Consider the following 20,631-nt stretch of genomic DNA (forward strand, 5'->3'; position numbering starts at 1 on the left):
AACCTAATCGAAAAATAGAAAAGAAGGGAAAGGGAAAGACTCCCAAACATAACAGGGAAAAGAAGACTACAGAAAAAGGTAAGTGTTACCACTGTAGTGAAAATGGGCATTGGTTAAGAAACTGCCCAAAATACCTTGCTCAGGAAAAAGCAGAGAAGGAAGCATAAGGTAAATATGATTTACTTGTTCTTGAAACATATATAGTGGAAAATGAAAATTCTACCTGGATATTAGATTCAAGAGCCACTAATCATATTTGCTTCTCATTTCAGGAAAATAGTTCTTGGAAAAAGCTTTCTGAGGGCGAGGTCACTCTCAAAGTTGGAACTGGAGAAATGGTCTCAGCTAAAGCAGTGGGAGACTTGAAGTTGTTTTTTGATGATAGATATATCATGCTCAAGAATGTCTTGTATGCACCTCAAATGAAGAGAAATTTAATATCTATCTCTTGTATGTTAGAACATATGGACAGAATATCTTTTGAAATTAATGAAGCGTTCGTTTTCCGAAAAGGTATTCATGTTTGTTCTGCTATACTTGAAGACACTTATATAAGTTAAGACTAACACGAGCAAATTTTGTCTTAAATATTGAAATGTTTAGAACAACTGAAACTCATAATAAAAGACAAAAAGTTTCTTCCAATGCCTTCTTGTGGCACTTAAGACTTGGTCACATAAATCTCAATAGGACTAAGAGATTGGTTAAGAGTGGACTTCTAAGTCAATTAGAAGATAACTCTTTACCTCCATGTGATTCCTGTCTTGAAGGAAAAATGACCAAAAGATCTTTTACTGGAAAAGGTCTAAGAACCAAAACACCTTTAGAGCTCGTACATTTGGACCTCTGTGGACCAATGAATGTCAAAGTATGGTCATGTTTACCTAATTCAGAACAAGTCTAATTCTTTTGAAAAATTCAAAGAATATAAGGCTGAAGTTAAAAATGAATCAGGTAAAACTATAAAGACACTTCGATCAGATCGAGGTGGAGAGTATATGGACTTGCAATTCCAAGACTATTTGATAGAACATGGAATCCAATCACAGCTCTCTGCACCTAGCATGCCTCAGCAGAACGGTGTATCAGAAAGAAGAAATCGAACTTTGTTGGACATGGTTCGCTCTATGATGAGTTTTGCTCAGTTGCCAGATTATTTTTAGGGATACGCTTTAGAAACAACTATCTATATTTTAAACAATGTTCCCTCTAAAAGTGTTTCTGAAACACCTTATGAGCTAAGGAAAGGGCGTAAAGGTAGTTTACATTACTTTAGAATTTGGGGATGTCCAGCACACGTGTTGGTGCAAAATTCTAAGAAGTTGGAACGTCGTTTAAAATTATGCCTATTTGTAGGTTATCCAAAAGAATCTAAAGGTGGTTTGTTTTATGACCCTCAAGAAAATAAAGTATTTGTATCGATAAATGCTACATTCTTACAGGAAGACCACATAAGAAATCATCAAACTTGCAGTAAACTAGTATTAGAAGAAATTTCCAAGAATACTACAGATAGACCTAGTTCATCCACTAAAGTAGTTGATAAAACTAGGGATATTGGTCAAACACATCTTTCTCAAGAGTTGGGAGAACCTCGACGTAGTGGGAGGGTTGTACGACAGCCTGATCGCTATTTGGGTTTAAGTGAAGCTCAAATCGTCATACCTGATAATGGAATAAAGGATCCATTGACCTATAAACAGACAATGAATGATGTGGACTGTGACCAATGGGTCAAAGCCATGGACCTCGAAATTGAATCAATGTATTCCAATTCTGTCTAGACTCTAGTAGATCAACCAAATGATGTAAAGCCGATTGGTTGTAAATGGATCTACAAGAGAAAACGAGTGGCAAAAGGTTATACACAAAAGGAGGGAGTGGATTATAAAGAAACGTTCTCTCCTGTTGCCATGTTGAAGTCAATTAGAATACTTTTATCCATTGCCACTTTTTATGATTATGAAATTTGGCAGATGGATGTCAAGACAGCCTTTTTGAACGAAAATCTTGAGGAAAGTATCTATATGGTCCAACCAGAGGGGTTTATACAAAAGGATAAAGAACAAAAGGTTTGTAAGCTTCGAAAATCCATGATTAAAACAAGCATCTAGATCCTGGAAGATAAGGTTTGATACTGCGATCAAATCTTATGGTTTTGAACAAAATGTTGATGAACCTTGTGTTTACAAAAGGATCATCAATTCCACTGTCGCATTCTTAGTTCTTTATGTAGATGACATTCTACTCATTCGGAATGATGTAGGTCATCTAACTGATATTAAGAAATGGCTAGCTACGCAATTCCAAATGAAAGATTTAAGAAATGCTCAATACGTTCTTGGTATCCAAATAGTTCGAAACCGAAAGAACAAAACACTAGCCATGTCTCAAACATCTTATATAGACAAAATGTTGTCAAGATATAAGATGCAAAATTTCGAAAAGGGTCTGTTGTCGTACAAATATGGAATTCATTTATCAAAAGAACAGGTTCAAAGACACCTCAAGAAGTTGAGGATAGGAGTAACATTCCCTATGCTTCTGCTGTTGGAAGCCTGATTTATGCAATGTTATGTACTAGACCTGACATTTGCTATTCAGTAGGGATAGTTAGTAGATATCAGTCCAATCCTGGACGTGATCATTGAACAACCGTTAAGAATATTCTAAAATATCTTAGAAGAACAAAAGTCTACATGCTTGTGTATGGTTCTAAGGATCTGATCCTTACTGGATACACTGACTCTGATTTTCAATCTGATAAAAATGCTAGAAAATCTACATCGGGATCAATTTTCACTCTGAATGGAGGAGCATTAGTATGGAGAAGCATAAAACAATCCTGTTTTGCCGACTCCACTATGGAAGCTAAATATGTAGCAGCCTGTGAAGCAACAAAAGAAGCAGTATGGCTTAAAAAGTTCTTAACAGATTTGGAAGTTGTTCCAAATATGCATATGCTAATCACCTTATACTGTGACAACAGTGGTGTAGTTGCAAATTCACGAGAACCTAGAAGTCACAAACGAGGAAAGCACATTGAACGAAAGTACCATCTTATTAGAGAAATCGTACATCGAGGAGATGTTACAGTAACAAAAATCTTATCCGAGCAAAACATGGCTGATCCGTTTACAAAAGCTCTCACGGCTAAAGTGTTTGAGAGCCACCTAAATGGTTTAGGTCTACATTGTTTGTAAACTAGTACAAGTGGGAGACTTATTGGGAATGTGCCCTAGTTTAATATATATGTTTATTGTACTTGTATATATATATATATTCTTTTCTCATTGTTAAAATTCTAACTTTGTTTATCCTACTAGGAGTTTTAGTCCAAGTGGGAGTTTGTTGGAATTTTTGTCCTAAAACTCATACTTTGTTATTTGATTCAATAAGTTTATTATTGAATGTTATAATCTTAAAAACCAATAAATTAAGGTCTCGAGGCTATTTTACTAAGTTTGTCAATACACTTGAACTTTATGTAGAGACATAAACATGGATTAAGTTCGAGTTAATAGCCCAAATAGTCTATAGTGTATGAATAAGGTTGGGCGCCTTATTCTGGAAAAACACTATAGATGCGGCCCGCTCCATAGTTAGTGCAAACGATGTAATCCTAAATCGTTCATGTGGAGACATGAAAGTGGGGGCATCCTATGTAAATGGTTTGCATAAGACTGGAACTACGAAATAGTCACTTTTAGTTATAACGCGGTAAACTATATAAACTGACTATTTCAATTATAATGACCTAGGCAACTTGATCTTAATCCTGAGCTAACTATGAACTTCTGTTCATTTGGTAGTATCCTTAGATCTGCATAGGTGAGGGCAGCTTATCATCCCTGGCCCAATAAGCCTCCCATTTCAGAGATAAGACCGAGTGAATAGCTAGGGACATAGGGTGCAAGACGGAATTCACTCCTACCCACTTCTAGGATAGTAGATAGGTTGTTCCCTTAAGGACTGAATCCAAGTCTTGAACAAGGGGCCTCACCTTCTAATTGGTCTGAGAAGAATTCAGGTTTATAGGTTGGACCTTAAACCAACTGTTTATTAGTCGGTAAATATAAACTTTAAGTTTTATGTTTAAATATGATTTAAATAATAAAAATATGAATATGGATTCATATTTAGAAGCTTGGAAAGTTTTGAAACGGTCAAAGTTGTAAAAGTCAACATGTTGATTTTTTACTTTGAAAAACAAAACTTTGATCGGATTTATATTCAAATATGATTTGAATTTTAGAAAAATGAATGCGGATTCATACTCGGGAGGTTGGAATTATTCAAGACGGATAAAATAGTAAAAAGTCAAAAAGTTGACTTTTGGCTAAGAAAAGTCAAAGTTTTACTTTGACTTAATTAGTCAAAATGACCAAATTGCCCTTTTGACTATTATATTTATTACTAAATGTTAGTGAGAAATGTGGCAGTTTGTAATGAATTTATAAGCCACTAATTCCATTAATAGTTAATGGATTAATTAGGTGTTGAGATTTCATAAAGTAAATTGCATGCATTTTACATGTAAATTTTCTTTATAAACTTCCATTTACAGAATAAGGAGTGGATGAAACTTTTCATGAAAAGTCTCTAAACGATACACCTTTCTCCATCCATCTCTCTAAGTTTTCCTTCATAAAAATGAGTCCCACAACTCGGTTCTTAGTTCTGAGATTAGTAGGTCAACATAGTGGTTGTCCTTTGCTCGTGATCTTCTGGCAAGAAGAAGTTTTGGAACGGAGAAGAAGTTAAGGAATACAAAGGTAAGCTCATCGTTTACCTTCTCTATTCTTCATTTAGGTCTGTCGTTTAGTTGCAGCATGTTAGTTTCTAAATCGTTTAGATGCATATAGAGTAAAGCATGATCCTAGACTTCCATTGCATGTTTCTCTAATGTTTTTGTTCCATCACCACTGGTCCATTTGAACAATTAGTTTAAGCTCCGACCTATAAACTGAATCCCTCTCAGGGCAATGAGAGGGTAGGGCCCCTTATTTAAAACTTGGATTCAGTCCATAAGGGAACAACCTATCTACTAACCCTAAAGCGGGTAGGAGTGAATTTTGTCTCGCACCCTATGTCACCAACTATCCATTCGATCTTACCCATGAAATGTGAGGCTTATTGGACCAATGGTAAAGAACTGCCCTCACCTATGCAAATCTAAGAATAATCTCATGTGAACAGGAGTTCATAGTTACCTTAGGATTTATATTAAGTTACCTAAGTCAACAAAAAACGAAATAGTCAATTTTAAACAGTAAACGTCGTTATAACATAAAAGTGACTATTTCATGGTTTAGTCTTATTAAACTCTTTACATAGGATGCCCCCACTTTTATGTCTCTACATGAACAATTTAAGATTACCCTCATCTGTACTAGCTACAAAGTGAGCCGCATCCATAGTGTCTCTGAATAAGGTGTCCAATTTTTATTCATATACTATAGACTATTTAGGCTATTTACTCAAACTTGATCTATATTTACGTCTCTACATAAAGTTCAAGTTTACTTAAAATAGCATTAGGACCTTAATTTATCGAATTTAAGATTATAGTATTTAATTTTTCAATAACGACTTTATTGATTATAAAATGATTACAAACTACGAGTTTTAGAACATAAATTCTAACAAGGTCCCAATGATATTTTATGTTGCAATATTGTTAATACTTTGTAATGTTAGGGAAAACTCAAAGATATGGATGTAGTGGAACAAAAAGAAAAATGATGCAAAGTCAATTTTGTGAAATCAAGTTTGATAATTCTTTGAGTTCCTTTTTTTTTTTTTTAAATTTGTAGTACATAACAACAATTGATTTTTGTATGTAAGAAAGTAAGAAAATGATATACAATATATTGTCAATTGTCAAGTCACATCCAATAAAGCATTGAATTTTGTAATTTTACATTTTAATTTGTTCTACATAATTATATTAAACCATTTCTCGAAAAAAAACACAATTTTATCTTCAAAATTAGTTAAGAGGAGAATCATTTTTTTTTCTAACTATTTTATCAATTTCTCAAAATCTTAAACTTTACTATTATCATGTGTTTCTAGACCTAAATAGTTCTTATTAGTTAAGTTTTTTTTAATGTGTTAATAAATAGAAGGAAAAAAAAAGAATCCACCGGCCACCACCCACATACTCAATGAAAACTTTTTTTTATTGCACATAAAAATTAAATGATTTATTATTTGATCAATATAAAAATAAAATAAAATAAAATAAATATTTACTATTTATTTTCTTTCATATTGTCTCACATCCTCACATTTATTACTTAAAAATATATTTATACAACAATTTACTTAATATACAAAATCTAATATGTTTTCTTTTTCAGGCAACAAAAATTCAAATTAGACTATAAAATGGCTTGATCAAAAAGTTTAATAATGTTATAGAAAAAGGAAAATATTATAAATGTTCGAAATGTAACAAAAAAAAACATTGTATATAAAGAATGCTCATTAAGCTTTATGATATATATTTAAGACGTTTTTAAAAAAATATAACAAAGCGGCAAAATATTTACACGGTATAGAACAATTTTGAAAACAAAAAAAGCCTAGAGGTCTATTGAGTAAAATACCAAAAATGTCCTGTCAACCATGCCGCTACATGATCGTTTAGATTTGACTATTGTTTGGTACACGATCGTTTAGATATGACTACAATTTATTTTTTCAATTCTATCATTTGTGTTACACGATCATTTAATTTGGTTACATTAAAATGTAGTTACACGATCGTTTAGATGTGGACCCAAATCTAAATGATTTTTTCTTTCCAAATTTGATTACATAATCGTTTAGGTTTGGCTAAACAATTTTTTAAAATTCTTTTGCTACACGATCGTTTATTCTTTTTTACACGATTGTTTAGATTTGTTTACACGATCGTTTAATTTTGGCTAAACAGTTTTTTAATTCTTTTGGTACACGATCGTTTTACATTTGTCTACCGATGATTTATTTTTTTACACGATCATTTACATTTGGCTACTCTAATCTGAATGATTTTTTTCAAATTTTTTTATACATGATCTTTTAGAATTTGCTATCTTTTGTACACGGTCATTTAGATTTGATTACCCAAATTTGAACGACGTAAAAAAAAAGTGAAAAAGAAGAAAGACAATGGAAAGAAATGACAGTGAAAAAAAAAAGAGGAAAGACGATGGAAAGATTAAACGACGTAAAAAAAGAATCAGAAAAGAAGAAAGACGATGAAAAAAAATCACAGCAGAAAAAAAGAAGAGAAAAAGAAGAAAGACGATGAATCGCAGCGAAGGAAGACAATGAAAGAATCATAGCGAGGAAAAAAGGAAAAGAATAATATTTGACATTATTTTAGGGATACAAGGTAAAATTTGATTTCAAATTGACGATTTTAAGAGAAGATATAAAATGTAGATTCAAATTGTTATTAAAAATATTTAATATGTGTTATTTTATAAAGTTTTGATAAATAATATGAAATATAAAAAATTGTGAATTGATTTAAATTTTGCCTTGACCTATACAAATACACTATATCTATATACGACAAATTGTCCTTTGTAAAGGAGTATATTTGGGTAAACAAAATTCAAAAAAATTATCCAGCAGATGATTTTGCTATAAATTAAATTATTTTTTGAATTTGCTATTTTTCTGTTTGTTATTCAATATTTTGCTATTTTGATGATTTTTTACAGTTTATTACATACCTTAATCTTCACTTTTTTTTTCAACTCAACTAATTATTAAAGTATTATTAAAGTAGGAAGGACATCATTTGTAAATTTAGAAATATAAAAAATAATCACAGAATGTTTGTTAAAATGTAACTCTTCCGTGGTTTTTTTCAATCGTTATTCAAATTTTGTTGGTGACATTTTAGTAATGATTGAAATTAGTGAGAGAAGTGTAGTTGTCCAGAAATGTGTTTATTGGATCATTGCTTTTAAATATAGTATAAATATAGGCATTTAGTTGAAAAAAATATGAAAAAATGATCACGATTGAGATTTATATGATTTTTGAAATTTCATGATAAAATATAATTAATGTAAAATAATTATTTTTAAAATAAATATTCCTTTTCATAATCAATATATTTTTTCATATTATTAGAATTTTACATTCTTATAAATTAAAGTAATTAAAATTTGAGAGTAATAGACTCAATATTGATAAAGGTAGGTCAAAAGACGTAACGAAATAAAAAAATAATTTTTACGGTGGTAGTTTCATAGGATGTGAAAGTGGCGAACAATTTTGTGACATTCCTAAGACTTTTTTCTTGAAAATTGAAATTAAAGAATTTTAACCTGAAAGAAAATAAAACACATAGTAGGAAGCAATTTTTTGATTATAAAATAACTTAAAACATGTAATAAGAATAAATTATACATATCTTTGAGAACATATATTTTGTTGAAGTATCTTCTCTCGCAACTCTCGCAACTCTCGCAAGTACATAATACAACAAACATGAAGAAAAAAAAAATCGGGAGTTAAACAACCTAAGAAGAGATACTATCTATATAGTTATATAGAAGCAAAGGAGGTTACAGAAATCCTTAAGATTCTACTATTAAATTAAAATATAATTACTATAGTCATTAACTCTGTAAATAGTTGGTAATTAATATAATAAAATTAAAAATATGTCTTTTTATGATTATATTTTGTGGATATTTAATGAAATTTAACCACTATCCAATAAGGAAGTAATAAAACTTTGAATTTAATTGCTCAGGATGAAAAAGTAAACCTAAATTTAGAATAAATATTAATATAATTAAAAAGAGAAAAAAAAGAAAGAAAGAAAGAAAAAAAAAAAAAAAGAAGCATCATTTAAGCTATGATGTTCCTTGAATAAATCCTTTGAGAAGTTATGGGAATTCAAGGGAGAGGTCGAAGTTCTCCGGTGAGGAGTGCAAATTGTCGGTGGTTGGAGAGAACTGGTTTGGTAATGAGGGCTTGGAATATTGACGACAAATCATTAGAAGAAGTTGATCCATCTTGCTTGGCGGCCGATCCCATCATTGCCTGAAAAATTTGTAGGGGATCCCCATGGCTTACCACTAAGATTGCACACCTGCATATACTTATTGTAATATGAATTTCAAACAACAGCGAACAATACTTCATCTATAATAAGCGGAAAAAAGAATACCCTTGAAATAGTGACTCAATTTCAAGAATTGCTTGGGCAAGCCTTGAAGCAACATCTTCAACGCTTTCTCCACCTTCAGGCCGCTTGAATGGATCTTCCTCATCAAGAGCCCAGATATCTTCATACTTTTACATGATCCAACACACACAAAATCAACACCACCACTCTTTTGTCACCAACTCCAAACACAAAACTCTTGCTAACTTTCTCTATTCATTCAACCTTCAAATTCACTCTAATTTATTTTCATGTAACCAAAAACACATTTAAGTCGGAACAAATAATCGCTATCTTACTTTCTCATGAGAGGAGAGCTCAAAAGAAGGACCAAAGTAGCGTTCCCTCAGATTCTCTATCATCTGCAAATCAAAGTTTTATGATTGGATTGGTATTAGGGGTTATTAAAATATAAAGGGCATAATAACAATTAGATACTTATATTTGTTGGTTTATACAGGGATTGGGGAATGGGGAAGATAAAGCAATATTTGGTACATGAACTAGCTTGAGAGTGATCTTAAGATAGGCTTTGAGTGTGATCTCATGAAGGGTTCTTGAGGGTCCAAGTACCTCAAATCAATTGGTTTATTGTGTTTTTGTTATTTTTTATATTTAATATATCCGGGTTTTATCAATTTATCTTATAATAAACAGAAGAAGATATTGAACCCGAAATTTGACCCAACCAAGACCATTTAAAGAAACACAAATGAAATATGACAGTTATTTACCTTACACTGGGGATCTTCAAATGGAAGATTCAGTACAGATGCAGCAACTTTAGCTGTATGAATCGTTCTAGAGAATGGTGAATAGCAAATCCGAACATTTTCGAGCAAAATAGAATTTTCCTTCAATTCCTGCACTTGTAATATTGCTTTGATGCATCATTATTTTCCTTGTCAAAAGTGACCAAGAATGACAAAAAAGACCGATTGAGATAGACTCGACGATGATAGAGATGATAGTGTTAGGTACTTTCCTTGGAGAACCATATCCCAAAAGTTAATTATTGGGGTGGGAGGGTCAAGCCATTTAAGTACCACATTGGTCATCCCATACTACCTTGAATCCTCCCATATAGTTCATAAAGCATAAAATTATAAACATGTCACATAATTAAATGGCCAGATAAGTTTTGATTGTATCGGGTTAATTATCATGATCATGAAGGCCAAAACCCCCATGTTCTTCCCTAATCAGTATTAAACATAACGTGGCTACTACCTAAAGAGAACAAGGGGCTTCATGAGTTATACTGAAAGCAAAACAAATTAAACCTATCTGTTGCAGTTACATAAAGATTAAATAAACTAAACTAATGTCAATGTGTCTCGACTCTCAATTCTACTGCATACAAATATAAAAATTTCCTTTATTTCCTTGAAATGGTTAGACAATCTGACTTTCCTTGTCTACCTCAGCAGAAAGAAAAATCAGTGAAACCATACTGTTGATAGAAGTTTCTTGTTTTTGTTCTTAAAATTGTTTCTACCAAGTGTGATTAAATGATCTGTAAAACGTAGTATTACTAGACATACTGAAATCAATATTTACAAACTCAAGAAGCGTTTCAAAAGAAAAGGATTTCATTTTTACTTTTGGGAAGAAAAAACAAGGCTGATGAATTAGATTTGTATAGACTAGAACCAGAAAACAAAAACTACTTTATTTGCATTTGACAAGCTAAGCTACTTTCACTCTTTCTACAACATATTAACTTTAAAGTTAATTCGAGCTATGCTAAGGCTTAACATCCGAAAAGTCATTTTGTTCCATTTTCTATACCCTTAAGAATACAGTTTACACATACCCAACTTTGTATAATCGGTCATTTGCACAATCTAAGGACTACTACAGAAATACAGCCTGAAGAAACATAGATTAAGGACAAAAATAGAATACCTTTAAGAACTGTATTCCAGCCAACCGTGCCTGTTCAACACCCTCGGGGTCAAGTTGATACTCCGGAAGGATACCATTTTCCTACAGCAGAATCAAACTCAGTCAATTACCTATTCTTCACTCTTCTTCTCAATCTAACTGACAAGCGAAACCTCCATAAACATGTCTTATCACAGGCATATACCCTGAACAAACAGACATTCAAGCAAACTCACCACAATACGAAGCCTAAAATCAGCATTCACGCACAGCCCAATTCATTTCCAAAACACAATTAGGTTGAAAGGAAAAGAAGAACGTAAGAGAAGCAGCAAAACAATCCTCAACCACAGCCATATCAAAAACCCATTTTTCAGAACAATAAAAGAAACTTCGGAATCTGAGAAAAATTCTCCACAAACATATTAAAATCAGACAAGAATCCAGTAAAACGCCATTTTCTTACAATCCAAACAACAAGCAGAGAATAAAACAAGTGAGTAGAAAGAGAAGAAAAAGGGCCATAGTCACAAACTATAGAGGACACAATGAGGCCCTTCTCATTTGGGATGCTCTTGCCATGCCTGAGAATCCAGTATCGGTTGCGCAGAAACGACGCCGTTGCCATTCCCTGATCCTGAACTCCCCTCTGTGCTTCTCCGGTATTTGTAATCCTTTTCATGAATTTGATGCAACACTAAACATGATGCAACACTAAACACTAAACGTTATTTGAGAAGTTATTGTACATTTTAGCCAATGGAAAGCTTCCACGTTTACATGGGGTCAAAATACCAAGTCATTATGTTGACGTGGCAAACGTGTATTGGCTGTTAAGATAAAATAAACAACAAGCGCCCGTATGGAAGAAGTATACATTCAGATATCTCATTCTCCCTTCAACCCACCGTCGCATTTCGAGAACTCTGCTTCGGCGAATTGAAAGAACGAATCCTCCAAAATCTCGAAGCTTCCGATTTCTTTCCTCTGGACAACAAAAGGGACTGAATTTTACTGGGGTACGAATCGCCATGGCTTTGAACCTTCGCCAGAAGCAAACAGGTGATTTCTCTTTGTTTCTCTTTAGATCCCAGTTTTGAGCAGTGATGGAAACGAAATTTGATGCTGCATTGGTGTTTTCAAACTGGAATTTGATTTAAACTTCTTGCGATTGCAGAATGTATAATTCGAATGTTGAATTTGAACCAGCCGGTGAACTCAACTTCGGCCGGGAACGAAGAAGAGGTTTACAAGATCTTGATCTTCGACAGATTTTGCCAGAACATACTGTCCCCTTTAATTCACGTCAAGGATCTTCGCAAACATGGGATCACTCTTTATTTTCTCATCGACAAGGATCGAAAACCTGTTCACGATGTGCCCGCCGTCTATTTCGTCCAACCGACTAAGATCAACATAGATAGAATTGTTGCTGATGCTTCTCGTTTTCTCTACGATAGCTTTTACATAAACTTCTCTTCTTCTATTCCTCGTCCTCTTCTTGAGGATCTCGCATCTGGGACGCTGAATTCGGATTCGGTACAACGAATCTCGAAGGTTCATGACCAGTATTTGGAGTTTGTTACGTTGGAAGATAACTTGTTTTCGTTAGCACAGAAGAGTATATATCTCCAATTGAACGATCCCTCTGCTGGAGATCGTGAAATCGAGGAGATTATTGAGAGAATCGTGAGTGGGTTGTTTAGTGTTTTGGCTACGCTTGCTGTAGTGCCTGTCATTCGATGCCAGCGAGGAGGACCGGCGGAAATGGTTGCCTCGGCATTGGATCAGAGGTTGAGAGATCATTTGTTGTCGAAGAACAATTTATTTACAGAGGGTGGAGGATTTGCTAGCTCCTTCCAGCGTCCGATTTTGTGTCTGTTTGATCGAAATTTTGAGTTATCTGTAGGAATACAGCATGATTTTAGGTATAGACCTTTAGTTCATGATGTTCTAGGATTGAAGTTGAATAGATTGAATGTGCAGGGTGAAAAGGGTGGGATGAAATCATATGAATTAGATAGTTCAGACCCATTTTGGGTGGCAAATGGATCTTTGGAGTTTCCAGAAGTTGCAGTGGAGATTGAGACTCAGTTGAATAAGTATAAAAAGGATGTTGATGAGGTGAATAGAAGAACTGGTGGTACTGATGGAGCTGAGTTTGATGGAACAGATTTGATTGGGAACACAAAGCATTTGATGAATGCAGTGAACTCATTGCCAGAATTGACTGAAAGGAAGCAAGTTATTGATAAGCATACAAACATTGCTACAGTATTATTAGGTGCGATCAAGGACAGGTCACTTGATTCATATGCTAAAAAGGAGAATGACATGATGGTCAGAGGAGGGATCGATAGAAATGAACTCTTGAGTGTACTCAAAGGGAAGGGTACTAAAACGGATAAGCTCCGATTTGCTGTTATATATCTCATCTCTTCTGAAACTTTAAATCCATCTGAAGTTGAAGCTGTGGAAGCTGCTCTGAGGGAATCGGAGGTTGATACCAGTGCATTTCAATATGTCAAGAAAATCAAGTCTTTGAATGCCTCATTCTCATCAGCAAATTCAGCTAGCAGAAGCAACCTTGTGGATTGGGCTGAAAAACTATATGGACAGTCAATAAGTGCAGTGACTGCTGGTGTTAAAAATCTTTTATCTAGTGATAGGCAGCTTGCACTGACTAGGACGGTTGAGGGGCTGATGGATGGAAGACCGAACCCTGAAATTGATACTTTCCTCACATTTGACCCACGTGCTCCAAAGTCGAGTTCTGGAACAAGTAGTAGCCATTTGAAAGGACCATTTAAGGAAGCCATTGTTTTCATGATTGGAGGGGGTAACTATGTCGAGTACGGGAGCTTGCAAGAACTGTCAATGAATCAGCAGCCAGTCAAGCATATAATATACGGTAGCACCGAAATTCTCACCGGAGTTGAGTTTGTGGAGCAGCTTTCGCTTTTGGGGCAGAAGATGGGATTTGGCAATGTGGCTGCTCCTCCTCCTCCTCCAGGTCGTTAACTGAACCCCTTTCTGTAAAATTTCTTTGTCCACTGCAGTGCCTAGGATTGGCTAATTCATTAAAGAAATTGGTGCAAATCTGCACAAGAATATCTTGGGTTATAGAATCTACCCACCTCAGTTGTTTTCAAGGCAACTTTCATGTTCTTAAAATCAGACTCTTGATTGACCTCAACCTTCGATAATCTGGGAAGAATGCCTTCGTTGTAGATGTTAGTTTGTCCATTTAATAACTTTTTGTATTCTTTAGAGTTTTATGTATTTGGAAATTCCTTTGCCAAACATTCTTTTGTCAAAGCTTGTCCTAAATTTCTTTGTTAAATGATATCTACAAAGATTATTATATGTGTAATTGTAGGTATTTTCATTTCTCTTTGTAGGGCTATTCACTTTCCTAAAATCAGTTTTGCTTTGCTTGATTTGGTTGTGGTTCTCATTTTAATTTTTGAGTGGCTTCATTTCTTTACTATTTTTTTAATATCATACGCATTCCTTTTTTAACTACAAGAGATTTAACCTTTGATGTCGTTCCAAAAAAGAAGGTTCAGATGTACAATGTCAGGAGGGTAGAAAAAAAAGTGGATCTTTGATGTCAATTTTTGACTGACGTCAAACATTTAAAAAAAAAAAAAAAGAGTAGATCTTTAATGTCAGTTTTGGATTGACATTTTATAGGTACATTTCATGAGATTCAGAGAAACTGATGTAATTATTAAATAAAAGAAAACCTATGACATTATAACACATCTTATTACATTCTCCTTTTCCCATAAAAAAAAAACCCTCAAATCTTCGTTGTATTTCCATCTTTCAATGGCTACCATGGAAGCTTGATCAGTTTAGTCAACTGAATCCAGTAAGCTTGCACTGTCTCGAGAGATCATGGTGGCGAGGCGAGGATTGCTCCTCTGGGAAGCTCTTCCTCCCATCGCTGTCGTAGGACAGGTTTTGTAATCTCATTAACTTATCCTTTTTTTCATGTGTAAATCTCGTAACCATTTCCTTTTGTACTTGGTCCATTTCTATTCTTCCTTATGGATCTGGTTAATCTTCGAGATTTGTTCTATTTATTTATTTATTATTATTATTATTATTATTTTTTGTGTGTATAAATGATTTGCTACCTTTTCTTGTTCTCTCCCCTTTTTTGCTAATCTGGGTGACTTTAGAGGAACAGGTAGACGTGTGATAATGTTGTACTTTTCATTTTACTCACTGGTCTACTCTGTACTAAAGGATCTTACATTTTGGTTCAGATTGAGGAATCTTTTGTATGCTTACATGTGACTATTATAACAAAGAATATTCAATGATGTACAAACGCAAGCTTCTAACACACAACAAATAGTTTTATTTGGATGTAAAAGAGAGAAGGTCTAAAAAGTTCCTTTTCATACTACAAAATAGGTAGTAGATGCTTTGTAGAAAAATGTATTTCATGTTTTGTATATATTATTTTCCACTATTTGTTAACTTCTGTTCCTTGAGCAAGAGCTATACATCGAACTATTTTTCTAATCCCTCTTTCTGTTTATCTTGTCTAGACACACTTTCATATGAATTAATAATTATTTGTAAAAGTTTTCATTTGAGATGGGTCGTGTTAAATCGAGTCTAAAGTTATCAATTTGAAGATTGAGCTTCATTTGCTTGTTTCACCTTTAAAATGTCTTTAATATTTGTGAATATGTTGAAATTTTCAGAGCCGGGAAGACCTCCTTGATGAATTGTGGTATCCTTTTTTAATTTTTGATGATCAATAATCACATGTTGATTTTCACTTAGTTTATGTTAGCGCCAAATTAAATCGATACTTCAAACTGTTTGTTGAAATGTGATATCTTGAGCAATGTGAGTTATTGTATAATTTTATTTAAAACAATGAAGCCAAGTTGAGATTTAAGACGATGAATTATCATGAATTTATATGAAAAAACTTATTATGCGAACATAAGTTTACAGAAGAGTACAAATTCATGTTTCTTATTAGTTTTAATGTTTTGAAAGCAGGTTTAAGATAAAAAAAAAAAAGAAGAAGAAGAAGAAAATTTGAAGAGATTGGCTACAGAGAGAAATAAGAAAAGAAGCAGTGATCAATACTTGCATTTGATCAACATGGCAAGTGCGAACCAAAGGACCAGACAATGAACAAATAAAACAATGAAACGACAAGACAACCAACATGGTTGGTAATCATTCAAGTAGCAAGTTGGTAGCTGCCAAAGTCTAGATTATGCCCAATCATATGGATCTATGATGCTATGAAACGACGCGACAAGACACGAAATTTAATGTTCAGTGTTAGAAGAGATCAAAATTTGTATGCTTGAAATATTCAAGTTCAACACCTATCAATAGCCTACAGGAGCTTGACGTTATACACACATACCTCATATTGGAGAATTCTTTCTAAGTCGAAGATCTGTCAAATTACTACCCCGTTCCCTTTCCTCTTTGGTTTCATTGAAGTTTTAGGTGAGAGTTTAATTCTTCTTTGGATACGGAGATGGAGCTCATCTATTCCTTCACCTAATACCACTCTTAGAGTAGATTGTAATGGAGCCAAAAGATGCAAGAGATTGCATCTTGCAGCTCGACGCAACTTTCTTCCTTTCCACTTGTATTTTAGAGTAGATTGCAATGGAGCCAAAAGATGCAAGAGATTGCATCTTGTAGCTCGACACAACTTTCTTCGTTTCTATTTGTATTTTGATTTTATTATATTTGGATGTCGAATTGAATGGTTGAAAGACCAACAATTTATCATAGGAATATAAACACTCTTCATTATCCATCTTTCATCTTTTTATTTTCCATGTTGGTTCTAGAATGAAGTAAAAAGATAAAGTTTATTTTAAAGAGTAGGTATGAACAATACATTCATCTTGTTTAATCTATGCTACATTAAACACTTAATTCAGTTGAGAGATTGTGTTAAGTATTGATAGTTAACTATTCGAGAGAGCAAGTGACTTATATTACTTTAAATAAGTAAAAGGTTGACTTTAGAAATAAAAGTTTGATATGAACCTTAGCATCCATATCTAGAAACAAGAATGTTTGTGACATTAAAGTGTCGAAAGGTAGCGTGACTTAATTAAAGATTAAAACATAAACACGTTATTCATCTTTACTAAGAGAAAAGATAGTATATGAACTTCAACATATATATCCAGAGATGTAACTAGGGATGGTAGAGGCATCAAGAGGTCGCTTGTCTTAAATAAAAATTAAAGAATTCTTAAGTCTTTTTAGTTCATAACCATTTTGTATAAGCATTCCTTCTAACATCTCTTAAAGTCTGTACCAAGTAACTTAATAGTTCATCTACATTCACACTCACCCACATTCCATTCCATTCCACTCATTGCATTTCACATACATGTACACTATAGGTTTAGTTAATTTAGTCGCATATTGTGCATATCCTTCTATTGTATATATCGTTCATTGCAAAAGACATAATATTGCTTAGTTTTTAGAAACTACTAAGGTCGTGTGTTCGACTCTGACTTACTTAAGAAACCTTTATTAATACTTGCATTTGGACATGATAAAGGAAAATTTGTACGCAATTAGACAAATCATTAGAAAGTTGGAGTGATGGACATGAGTAATCATTGCTGTCACATTTTTAATGCATTTTGTTGGCTCATCGATAATTAGTCGGATACTTAGAACATCAATGATAAATCTGAGTAAAAAACTTAATCGTATATGAATTCACCATAGGATGTAGTCATTGCATAATGCATTATGGCATCTCTACGCTTCAAAATTATAACACATAGTAACAACCAAACAAGTTTTTCGCATCGTTGTTGGGGACTCAATAAAATTTTTGAATCATTTGCATGTTTTTGTCTTTTACAGGAAGTTTTGCTATAAGAGTATCGTGTACTTATTTGAAGAGTATGCTAGCAATATATGGGTGAAGGATTACAACTTAAGCTTGGAACTTGCATTTAACTCGAAAGTTGAGCAAACCTTTTGGCGCAAAAATAGAGTACGTAGACAAATTAGGAAAAATAGGACTTGCACGATGGTAGATAATTTGCTTGTCAGATTTAAGGAGGGGTTTGCTGGGAGTTTATCATTTTAGTCTTTCTAGCGCAAACCTCTCTTCGTAAAATCAATGATGCACGATGGGGTACACAATCGTTAACATAACTCTACACGATAAGGTATACGATCTTTTACACACCTCTCATTTGGCTTAATAATAAATTTTTCAGTGTCTCATTGGGGTTCTATACTGTGACTATGTTATGCGATAAGACATGTTCATTGCATACAATATGCTCTCTATGTCTCTAGGCGAGGATCGTGCAATAAAAGTTACACATCCTTTCCACGCTTAACCACTAAATCTGTGTTGAGTATAAGTTTTCCTATCGCTTGCCCAAGTGTAAGCGAAGCGATAGGTAAGCCAAGGTCGAACATAGGAAACTTCTATCAAACTTAGTTATATTGTTTAATTTTTTTAGGCGGTATAAATATCTATACAATATAAAGTATGAGTGTATATATGAGATTCTATAGAAGGTGACATGGCGTTGTGTGAATATAAGGAGTGAACTAACTTGCATTAAATAATAGTGAAGGAAGGTCTCTACGTTGTAGGTGATTTAGCCATGCAGTGGTCCTTGATGCGATAGGTATGGCTTAAGCATCTTCTAATTAAAGTAAGCAACTCTCGATGCTTAAATGTCGCACTTGTTCACTTTTTGAGATACAAATAATAAAGATAAATTAGGCGATAGCTATATAGACTTCCATATTTATAAGAATCATATTGCCTCTCTTTTAAGGTGGACAACCTCTTGGCGTCAAGATACCACACTTGTTCTCCTTTCGAGACACAAATGATGGAGGGTCAATCACCAAAATAATGGAGTTTGATTCCAAACTTCTTTCTGCATGCGTTTAGCTATGTCTTTGCTACTTACTCTCTCGAGCAGTTGGCGATAAACGCTAGCCAAGCGATGAAGAAGAACTTAGCTAAACGCAATGAGCCTTATAAGTAAAGATCTCTTATCAAGTACTTATCATGAACTTAAACTACTTATAATACTTCAACAAGATGAACAGTAAAGAAGTGACAAAAAGATAATGAATAAAGATGCAATGTATTAAAAGTGTAAAAATAGAAGGTCAGAAGGTGAACCGAGCCGCAGAATACCTTGTGAGCATTATTTGGCTCTTTTACAAGTTAGAGGAAAGATTGGTGGTTTCTCTATCTAATCTCTCTCTAAGATCTCACTCAAAAGTTGACCGAAGAAAAGGAGAAGAGAGAAAGAACTTCTACAGCTTTTGGTTCATTCAGACCTTTCTCTAGCTTTGGGTCTCTTCAGACCTCTTTTTTCATGGTGGAGATGGAGGTATATATAGACTACTTTAGGTGGGAAACTTCTATTCTTTTGCACATGTCAACGCCAAAAGCAGCTTTGTCAAGTCACATCAACTTCAACTGCCATTCTTGTCTTTTAGTGAATCTCTTTGCGTGATGATATGGCCTATCGTCTAGTGAAGTTAATCGCAAGGCAATGTTCCTATCGCTTAAGCTTTCGCACACGTTCTTCTTGCGATTCATTATTTCTTTTTTTCATCATTATCCTGCGATAAAACACTAAAAAGCGTGGTAAATTAAGCATGGAAACTTATGTAACTTGTATTTTCTTATCTTTATGAATTTGTAGTAAAGGCTACGTGTTTTTTACACTTTATCTTGTGTTTAGACTCCATTGTTTTACCTAAAAGGCCATAATAATTTGTATAATTTCTACAAGCTATCACACCCCAAATTTAAAATAATACTTGTCCTCAAGCATAGCTCCATACAAATGCTTGTCCCCAAGCACAATTCCACACTGTAGACTTACCCTCCTCTTCGCGTCCACTAAACTTTTCATAATGCATGTTAGCCTTATACGCCATTAAGGTTCACTCTTGCCGCGTAATCCCCACTGTGAAAATATTTCCAGGTTTAGAATGCGACAAGCTTAAGTCTCAAAATACCATTCTTCACTCCTCATAAAGTTTTATTTTCAATTTTTAGAAATGGCTAAAATTTTCGAAGAGTTTCGGATCCTTTTTTGTGAAGAAACTTTTTGTTTATTTATTTGGGATTTGGCATTGAGTGAGAAATCATAGGCATTCTATGAGTCTGTTCACTACTAGAAAAAAAGACCTTTCTTGACGGTTGTAGATTTTATTTCTTGACGTTTTTTTTTTTGAAAAAAACCGTCAAGAAAGGGGTGATTGAAAGGACAAACCGTCAAGAATATTTATGGAAAATCAATTTTTAGCTTTAGCTTTCTTGACGTTTAAAAAACTTCAAGGAATATATTTTTATTCTTGACGTTTTAAAAACGTCAAGGATTATCTATTAAATTCTTGACATTTTATAAAACGTCAAGAATATTTATACTTTCAAGATTCTTGACGTTTTGTAAACGTCAAGTAAAATGTATTTTTTCTTGACGTTTTAAAAATGTCAAGTTATATCAATTAAATTCTTGACGGTTTAAAATGTCAAT

The 20,631-nt window shown here is 33.6% G+C and overlaps 2 protein-coding genes across 3 annotated transcripts; one reads left to right on the top strand and one right to left on the bottom strand.

Moving 5' to 3' along the window:
* Positions 1–8,844: 8,844 nt before the first annotated feature.
* Positions 8,845–11,786, bottom strand: LOC103499109 (uncharacterized). Of its 2 annotated transcripts, none has more exons than XM_008462004.3 (6): positions 11,607–11,786; positions 11,093–11,173; positions 9,919–10,047; positions 9,484–9,546; positions 9,188–9,312; positions 8,845–9,109 (listed from the first exon to the last, which is right to left on the bottom strand). In XM_008462004.3, exons 1-6 carry the CDS (start codon positions 11,751–11,753, stop codon positions 8,914–8,916), a joined length of 741 nt encoding a protein of 246 aa, XP_008460226.1. In that variant the 5' UTR covers positions 11,754–11,786; the 3' UTR covers positions 8,845–8,913. The 2 variants fall into 2 exon arrangements, with proteins under 2 accessions (XP_008460226.1, XP_050947363.1); XM_051091406.1 differs by having other exon boundaries at positions 8,845–9,095; positions 11,607–11,771.
* A 172-nt stretch (positions 11,787–11,958) lies between these two features.
* On the top strand, positions 11,959–14,444 carry LOC103499110 (SEC1 family transport protein SLY1). Its single transcript, XM_008462005.3, has 2 exons — positions 11,959–12,133; positions 12,249–14,444. Exons 1-2 carry the CDS (start codon positions 12,103–12,105, stop codon positions 14,090–14,092), a joined length of 1,875 nt encoding a protein of 624 aa, XP_008460227.1. The 5' UTR covers positions 11,959–12,102; the 3' UTR covers positions 14,093–14,444.
* The last annotated feature ends 6,187 nt before the right edge of the window (positions 14,445–20,631 follow it).

This window comes from Cucumis melo, chromosome 10 (genome assembly GCF_025177605.1).
Source record: "Cucumis melo cultivar AY chromosome 10, USDA_Cmelo_AY_1.0, whole genome shotgun sequence".
Classification (NCBI taxonomy): Eukaryota; Viridiplantae; Streptophyta; class Magnoliopsida; order Cucurbitales; family Cucurbitaceae; genus Cucumis; species Cucumis melo.